The sequence below is a fragment of the Salarias fasciatus genome, chromosome 12 (assembly GCF_902148845.1).
Source record: "Salarias fasciatus chromosome 12, fSalaFa1.1, whole genome shotgun sequence".
In the NCBI taxonomy this organism is placed as follows: Eukaryota; Metazoa; Chordata; class Actinopteri; order Blenniiformes; family Blenniidae; genus Salarias; species Salarias fasciatus.
This window is the reverse complement of record NC_043756.1, coordinates 19,325,437-19,334,351: the sequence shown is the minus strand read 5'-3', so window position 1 is coordinate 19,334,351 and position 8,915 is coordinate 19,325,437. Positions and strand designations below refer to the sequence as shown.

The 8,915-nt window shown below is 43.1% G+C and overlaps 1 protein-coding gene across 2 annotated transcripts; it reads right to left on the bottom strand.

The window, feature by feature from the left end:
* Positions 1-688: 688 nt before the first annotated feature.
* Positions 689-4,609, bottom strand: LOC115398149 (homeobox protein orthopedia B-like). 2 transcript variants are annotated; one of them, XM_030104804.1, is made up of 3 exons: positions 4,406-4,609; positions 3,691-4,085; positions 689-1,372 (listed from the first exon to the last, which is right to left on the bottom strand). In XM_030104804.1, exons 1-3 carry the CDS (start codon positions 4,479-4,481, stop codon positions 878-880), a joined length of 966 nt encoding a protein of 321 aa, XP_029960664.1. In that variant the 5' UTR covers positions 4,482-4,609; the 3' UTR covers positions 689-877. The 2 variants fall into 2 exon arrangements, with proteins under 2 accessions (XP_029960664.1, XP_029960665.1); XM_030104805.1 differs by having other exon boundaries at positions 4,445-4,609.
* Between the last annotated feature and the right edge of the window lie 4,306 nt (positions 4,610-8,915).

Here is an 8,915-nt window from a genome sequence, read left to right as displayed (position 1 = left end):
TGTTTTGACATTCTTGAAAATTACTTTTATTGTTTCTTCATTTTAAATTGGTACAAACCCGTCAATGTGGTGCATTTCGATGTAAGATCAAACATTTAAGAAATGTGTCAAGTAATAGCACATACAATAAGTTAAAACATGTCACAAAAAAGACCAGCGGGTACATAGCAAGAATGTTTTATCTACACAAAACATCCCTAAAACAGAGTAGGCCTACTGAAAGATCAATGTATTTATTTCTTTTCTTTTTTTTTTTCCTGTTCCCGTCTCATGCAGACGAGACTGAGGTCACCTAACAAAAGCACCGGATCAGTCTGGGTGGGCACCATTTTCTCCTTTTAATTAATAAATCCACGTGCACAGCGCATGCCTGAGACCCAGTTCAATAGGATCACCGTCAGTTTGGTGCGTGTGTGGTAGGTTGTCACCAAAATGTATACCCGATCTCATAAATAACCGTTTGACATAACACAACGTCACCTGAACACAATACTGTGTGCGTAAAGACACACTCAATGAAAACGTAAATACGACGATTGTTTGGCTCTCAGTAATTCGGGCCTATAGACTAGATCATTACAATAGTATTTATCATCAATGGTTGATAAAATCCTTTGAATTAACAAGATAAATAACCCCCAAACCCATGTTTTCTTCCATTTGTTCATCTGGTTTGTCCTTTTATTTAATTTTTTTTCAATCACCGTGAAGTCACATTCATCTCCATTTTCTCACATTTCAGGCCTGATTAGCTCGCCCGCTCTCTCGTTTTGATCTAAATAGCGGGAGTAAAAACAGAAGAAAAAGAGGAGCCGCGGGATGGGGCTGGTAGAGGGAGTCGGGGGCAGAAGGGTGTGGTGGGGTTTGGGAAAAATCACTAAGTGAAACTCATGGACACTGTGTGCTCCAGCGCTTTGCGCCTCAGTGACGCGATGCTTGTCCCTCTCCACATGTCACTGTCCGGGGAGCTACACAGCTGCGGGGAGCCCGATACGTTCGTGGGGCCGGAGAGAGAGGCCGACATTCCGGGGAAAGGCGTCTGGTAGAGGTGGGACTGCAGACCGGACCCGTTGGAGGACAGGCCGTTGGAGAGACCCATGGAGTTTGGCGGCGGGCCCGGACCCAGGCTGCACTGTGACAGAGACTGCGCCATGCCCGGCTGGCGGCCCAGGGCCGGCGGGAGCTGCAGCTGGGAGACTCCCGGCATCCCCGTGGCCCAGCGAGAGTCGTTGGCGTGAAAGGAGCACAGGCTGTTCTCCATGGTGGAGAACTGCGGCAGGCCCGGCGTTGGGAGCAGAGTCCCGGGCGCGCGGAAAACATTGGTAGTCTTCTTCCTTTTCTTCCACTTAGCGCGTCTGTTCTGAAACCAGACCTGAAAACACACAGAGAGCCAGGTGATATTAGACAGGCTGAGAAGCAGGAGCCGGGAACAGCATTTATATACAGTGGAAAAGCAGCGGGACGGACACCATCCACTGCGCGTCACCACGTCCACTCAACATTGAAATCTGGACACTGACATTTGAATAACAAGAAAAACGCTTGCATGTGGGAATAAGCTGTATGAGTTTATTCTGTGCTATAAATGGACAGACTGTTACATCTAATGAATTTCCTGACTCCTCTTAGATCAAATTCACATAACAATAAATCACATGGAGAAATTCCAATGGTCAATGGCGATTTAACAGTATGAGCGATTTGTGTTAGTCGAACATTTTGAGGTAAAGTCTTCATAAGATCAAAACTCAATAGGAATATGACATTTCAGTTCTCACCAAAATGATGATCTGACTGTAAAGCAAAAAAAAAAAAATAAAAAAATTCCCGACGCTGGGAATTTAATTGTATATAAAACCAGGAGGAGACGCTTATGAAGCGCACGCGTCATGTGATGGGTTATTATTGTTGTTCCGCAGCAGTGACTTCAACAATTCATCTTCCTAACATCTTATTTACAGGCAGATTAACTGAGAATTGGCCCTGAATATCGTGCAGGCTGCAGTACAAATGGGCCGCATCACTGTACACAATCCACGCGAGAAATAAAATACACCCACCCGCCAGTTTGCGAGAGAACCACAAAAACACACGAGGAGCGCGAGCCACAAGGTATAGGGCTTTCCAAAGATTTCATCATCTTCGCGTGTGATTAATGCGCGCGCGAGGCCGTGAGTCGATGCCTCCGTATTAAAAGTGAAATCTCGCTCTCATTCCGCTCAGCCAGCCGTGAAACGTCGCCCAAACCCATTACACTCGGGGGGAAAGAAAATGCAATTTCTCATTCCATTAAAAAAGTACAATATATTCTTGAGTCCTATTAAGACGTCGCTGATGGAGCATTTTAACGGAGAGGCTGCGGAGGCGCGCACGCACGCGGGGCCAACACGCCCACCGGCCGCCGCTCCTGCACGGCCTGCACTAATGTTTACCAACAGCCAGCAGGAGCCGGTCCGCACGGAGCGCACAATGGAATAAAGAATTGATTATTAAGGTGACTAATTATGATCGTGGTTTTATTGCTTTCAGAGGGATAATTTGCATGAATTTCACATCACTGGTTAATAACCCGTTCACTGTTATAAATAAGGCTGAAATTGGTTGATAATGTGTTTGGTTTATTGGGAGCCTGTGGTGTTTTGCTTGTTCAAAAAACGCACTGTTAAATGTTGTTCAGTACGAACATCCTAAAAGAAATGTTTATTTAAAGTGCTCGTGAATGCAAAACTATTCGAAAATATTTGACGTTTAAATTTAATCATTTATTTATTCATTATGGTCATTTATGGAGTAAATCATTTGCAGTATTTTGTCCAGTTGGACTTTAAGTGTCTTTTTCAGTGTTTACCAGTGTTTAATGTAAAATTAAAAATACAGTTCGGCTATTTATTGAAGTTTTAATACGGTACGTGCATTTAGTTACTGTAAATCCCATGTTAATTTTAAGAACAAGATAGGAAAATACAATTTTAAAGAAAAATTCAATTCAATTAAACAAACCAGGTCTCAACAATTCCTTAAGCCGTTTTGTTGTCACATGATATTTCTGAAAACTGAAAGGCCAGTTGTCCCGATGCGAGCCAAATGCATCCTCCTCATTCACAGGAACGTTTCAGCACCATGGACAGAGCCCTTCGTTTAAGAACTTATATTTGTCCAACTCTTAAAGAACGTAGAACTCATGCAATATTTCAATAGTATAATTCAGTGGCAATATTTTGATTTGAGTTTGATTTATGAAGGCAGTCGTTATACAAAATTAATCAGGAATATTTTTTAAATTGTTTACGCACAGTAATTTTCACCAGTACATTGACGCTCTTTATAAACCTCATCGAGGAAACTTTATCGGATCAGAGCTTACAATTCCCCACATGCAAGTGATGTTTTTGTATAATTAATTCTACCCCATTTCTGTTGATAGATCAGATATTTTGGCCAATTTACAGCCAAAACTTGACTCCGACTGAGCTCATTTCTTCGATCCAAATAAAACAACAGTGACAAAAGAAAAAAAGAGAGGGAACTGGCCCTAACTCCTCTGGTGAAATGTATTCTATACCAATGGATTCAAGCGACGGTATTCGGATATTTACTGATCCTTGACGCGATCGAAACTGCATCTGAAGCCACACCCTGCCCAATCCTTACGGACTCAACGAAACCGGACACTTTGCACATAGATTTTACCTGAACTCTGGACTCGGTGAGGCCGATCCTCAGCGCCAGCTCCTCCCTCATGAAGATGTCGGGGTAGTGGGTTTTGGCGAAGCTGCGCTCCAGCTCATTGAGCTGCGCCGGCGTGAAGCGCGTCCTGTGCCGCTTCTGTTTCTGCTGGCTGGCGGACTGGCCGGAGTTCTGTTGCGGCTGCTGCTGCTGCTTCTCTTGCTCCTTCCCGTTCACCGGCATGCCGGCAGAGTTGGATCCCACTGTGGCGATGTCTTCTCCCGGCAGGAGAGTGGTCCCTTCCACAGAGTCTGAACCAGGGGCCATGTCTCCCGGATGCCCCTGGTCTGGCACACCACCTCCCAGCCGGCACTTGAGAGCCTCTCGGTGTCCGAGTAACTCTGCAGCATCCTTCATCCCTGGGAGGGCGAGGAGGAGGGTGGATGTGAGAAAATACAGAGCAAAACCTTGCAGCGCAGCGTCTTTAAATGAGATATACACAAAATACATTTGCATCTCTACATTGAAAGAGGCAGTTTAAGTATAACCAGTACCACAAATTTATTACAGGCAGACAAATTTACACAGATTTATTTTCTTTTTTTTACTGTCAGATCACATTCTTAACAAATTACTGCAAAGGACTGCCTCGAACAACAATAAACCATTTAGCCTTTAACACAATTAAATCACAGTCTATTTATCACTTCACAAATGAAACAAGAAGTTGGAATCTTACACTGGAGTTTAGGGCCGGAGTTTAGTGATGATAACTCACCGAGCCGAGCATCCAGGAGGTCGGCGTGAGAGAGCATGGCGTACCGCTCCAGGGCGAAATGCGTTCCAAAAAAATCCTACAACTTTGGAGCAATTTAAAAAGTATATATCGTCTAAATGAACGAAAATTCGGTTTGTGGTTAAAAAGGAGGTCCCTTGCATTATAATGTCCTTTAGAGCGATGGGGAGGCGCTTATTAGTTGAAAGAACCCGTGAGCTTCCTCAAATAAGAGCCAATCAGAGCGGGAGCTCTGAAATGTCAGCGACGTGACTCCCCCCTCTTTTCCGTACCCGCACGCGCACGCGGGAGCGCACACGCGCACGGACCCAAACGCGCACGAAACACCACAATTCAATCCTCTGCCATTCCGTCCTCTGATTTATTAGCTTTTCATGCTCAAATTATTCCACGTTAAACATCTTAATGTGTTTGTTTAATCTCATATAGCCGGTGCCATGACAGGACTCCTGTTTGTGGATGGATTTACGTGTTAAAAAAAGCTGCGCATTAGCGCACGCAAAGACTCTTGTTGGTTCTCTAACGCAAACGCGGCTTAGAGTAGAGTTATTTGAAGCAGGAAATGCGTTGTCACTAAATGAAAAAGGCAAATGAAAATTTTGAATTTAATAGCAGCTGAGAGTGTAATCCAAATTGTTTACGCACAAGCTTATAGATATGAAAAACAACTACAGGTTCAATTGATTTCTAAACGGAAAGCTCAGTTGTTTTTTTTTTTTTTTTTTTTTGTCGGATTATGTCTGATCTATATGCTGCAGACCAGTATGTTATTTTTAAAACTGCACAGAAGATGGAAATTAGAAAGCATATAATGCCAGACCTCCTTTCGGCCCCTTGGTGCCTCACTTCCCTCGCCGTCCTTGGATCACAAACAAAACAAATACAGCTCCCATTCCCCCATGGCAGATGATTTGTGGAGACAAATCGAGGAAATAAATAAATAAACGAGTACAGATGGATTTAAACCCCGTTAGTGATCGGCCGCTTTAACTCCCATCGACTTTTCATCAGCGCGGGTGCAATTAAAGGCATTTAGGCCCGCTTGCTTCAAACAAAATCAGACGTGGTGGACCCTAAACGATTGTGCCCCTTTAGCTGTGGTTCATAAGTAGGTTTATTATACAATTAACAGGACAGTCATTGATCTGTGCTCCACTCCTACTTCTCCAGACAGGGCTGGTTAGAGAGGGCTTTTGGCAGATGTCAGGGTGAGCTCGGTGAATAGACCACCGCCTGGGACTAAATAGGTTTCTTTGCGGCCGCACAATGGAGGCGTCCGAGCGAGGACTCCTCTCTCTCCTCCCGCGCCACATGGAGGCAGCTCATCTTTTATGCTCTTCAACAGCAATCTGCCGGGACGCGGGGAAGTAGCCTATATGTGGCACAGCGTGAAAACTTAAGGAAATGGACTGGTGCACGGTCCACTGAGATAAGGAAAGCTGTGACCAGCTCCCGGAGGTTCGGCTGAAGCAATCATCAGCAACAGCAGAGACTCGATTCGTTTGATTCAGACGTGTAGACCAGGAGAGAGGAGAGGGACCCTGTGTTGGGAGTTGTAAGGCCAACCTTGCGCTGGTGAAGGGTCTGAGCCTGGAGAGATGGTGTGTATGCTTTGAAACGCGTGTGATATCCATAGTGCAAGAATGAATGCAATGTTCAATACCTGTTTAAAATTCATTAAGCTCCTTACGGGTCACTTTAAATATTATCTTCAAAAGCATTTGCAAGTTATCGAATGTTATTTCTCAAAAATAATTCTAAGGCAATAATTTCAGAGTAAGCTGTTTTTATTGTGTTTCTTGTACCTGCATTACCAATACTATGTTATTATTATTATTATTATTATTATTATTATTATTATTATTATTATTATTATAGATTAGTCTTGTTTTTTAAGATTGAAATATTTTGCAAACTGTGCAATTTTATTAAGGCAACAACAACAATAATAATAGGAATAATGTAAGAATAATGTTCACGATTGACATGGCATAATATAGATGTTAAATCAACTTTTGACTCGTATTATTTAACTTGAATATGTAAAATCGCAGTGAGTCCTTAAGTGCTGATATTGTGCATTGTAGCAGAGATAACAGTCCGGATGGCGGATATTATCCCAGCTGTCCGACCCTCAGACTGTAACTTATAGCCGTAATAAGAAGAGCCCACTTGAAATGGGTCTATGTCTCACTCAGCCTCCCTAACTGGACCACATCAATCTTCCCCAGTAAAAACACACTCACATACCATCCTCCCGGGTTAATGCGGCGCATCTGAGTGCGGAACGGATGTTTACACGCGAGGAGACACTTTTAATGGAAGCGCACCAAAAACAAATGCAATTTTGTAGAGCAATTTCAAAGATCAAGAATTCCGTGTCCACCCTCTCCGCGGTTTTTTAGCAATCAAACTGCGTTAAATCCATTGCTCATGTGGGTCTTTGCAGAACACGTTAGAATAATACAAGTAACAAAAGGCAGATGCGGGAAAAAGAACCTTTACACCAAAACTAAATTGTAACATGGACCAAAAGACAAGCGGGCGGTTTCATGTGTTCAGGACTGTTGCTGCGCCTCGTAGGCATCTGCATTCGCTCAGTTATAGAAATCTAAAAGGAAAATCGATTTTCCATCCGCGGAAGCGTTTCTGTTACAAATCACTCTGGTTTTGTGCAGGTGCTTTGACATTCAGAGGAATGAGAAGCACAACAGAGCGCGCTGCTGCATCCGAGCCCGGCAGAGGCGAGAGAAGAGAGCCTCAGACAGGCAGACCCATTAGAGGCTTTCCTCTCCGGCCAAGCAGCCCGACTGCAGCACCCCGTGCATCTCATGCTCCAATTAGGCCCGCTGCCCCTCCGCCTGCTGTCCGCCACCGCGTGCGCGCCAATCACGGCATCAAATGAAATAATCAGCAAAGAAGAGCGATTTCTTTAATGAGAGAGAAGAGGTGTGTGTCACGGAGAAGGTGTGTGCGTGAGTGCGAGTGTGTGAGAGTGTGTGTGGCAGGTTATTAAAATGGCAATGGCAATCACAATAGGTGTCATTAACACATTGGAGTTCAAAATCTCATCAGCACCTTTAAAAATGTCACATTACTCGTGCTGTTAGCGGCTGACCTCGCGCTCACGTGCTCAGAGTTTAGGATGCTCAGATTATTTGTAATTAAACCAAACAGTCAGCAGTGAGCAATCTCAGGCTGGAGCTGGGGGTGTAATCAGGTGCTTCATCAACATCACCTTTAACACCTCATGGCAGTCAAACTCAAACATAAAAGTGGAAGGTTACAACATGTTTACTGGATCAAAGAAAAGCACACTCATGAATACTAACATCACTCCCCATAACAGCTACTGTGGTGGGGGAGATGTCCACTTTGGGAAGAGTTTGAAGTGACTGTTGCCTCTGACACAGGCCATGTCACTGAGCATCCTGCAAGCCATCCATGGTCCACTGGTTGTCTCTGACGGCCCACAAGGGGTCAGTGAGACATTAATGTTCATCTTGGCTTTATTTTTTCAGTGTATGTAGTTCATGCTTGTGTATCGTAATGAGACAAAACATAAGGAACAAGAAATTAACTAATACAGAGAACGACGACTAACTTATTAAAAGTCATGCATAACTGCTTTGGATTTATTTATTTTGAACCATTACTCAGCTGTCCACAATAATCCTAATTATCCATGTGTTTGCCAGTGTCACAGTACAATTAATTGACCACCACTGCCCATAATCGTACAGATGTCCCAAAAACTTAGATGAGAAATAATTCTGACTGATCAGTTTGTGAACATGAATTGTCAATCGTCAATACTGAAAATGTCAAGACAAATGTTTTTTTTTGTAGTCATCACATAAAAATCCACAACAACCAACTTCTGATTAAAACCATATCATAGTTTATATAATTGCAAACAAGTATAGTGGAGAATCCCATTAATGATGACTTAATATCTGATCAGTCACCTGACCAAAGTCACAGCAGTCAAAGATAGTTGTTTGTGGTTATTGGTGTAATATTGATTTCGCATAATGCAACATGATGTTCACCAAAACAAAAAGAAGCAGGAGATGTGCAAGTATGCCAAAACTCCACTTCCAGTCCTGATAATTATCCAATTATAGTTTAATCTAAGAGCACTTTATGTAACAACACACTCAAAAACAGCAGGGAAAAACATCTTTTAACAATGAATCAAAGTGTCTTTCCACTTTTTTTTTCCTTCTGAGAACAGAACATTTTGGGACTATGTGGATGGGGACAAAACCAAAACAAATCTTCTTAGAAATAGGTTTTGACAGCTTATTGGTTGAGGATATCTTCTGAGGTTTTGCAATACAGTTCTGATAAAAGCCTGATTCCAGTCTATCATGAGCCCTGTATGTTTTCATTACATCAAGTGTTAGAGAAAACAAACCACCACTTTAATGCACTTCCTCTGTTAGCTAAT

Excerpts from the sequence above, each read along its gene's own strand:
- LOC115398149 (XM_030104804.1), bottom strand. The coding sequence starts at position 4,481 with ATGCTCTCTCACGCCGACCTCCTGGATGCTCGGCTCGGTGAGTTATCA. Across the intron at positions 4,086-4,405 it reads CTCCGGCCCTAAACTCCAGT|GGATGAAGGATGCTGCAGAG; the intron begins GTAAGATTCCAA and ends TCGCCCTCCCAG. Across the intron at positions 1,373-3,690 it reads TCACCGAGTCCAGAGTTCAG|GTCTGGTTTCAGAACAGACG; the intron begins GTAAAATCTATG and ends GTGTGTTTTCAG.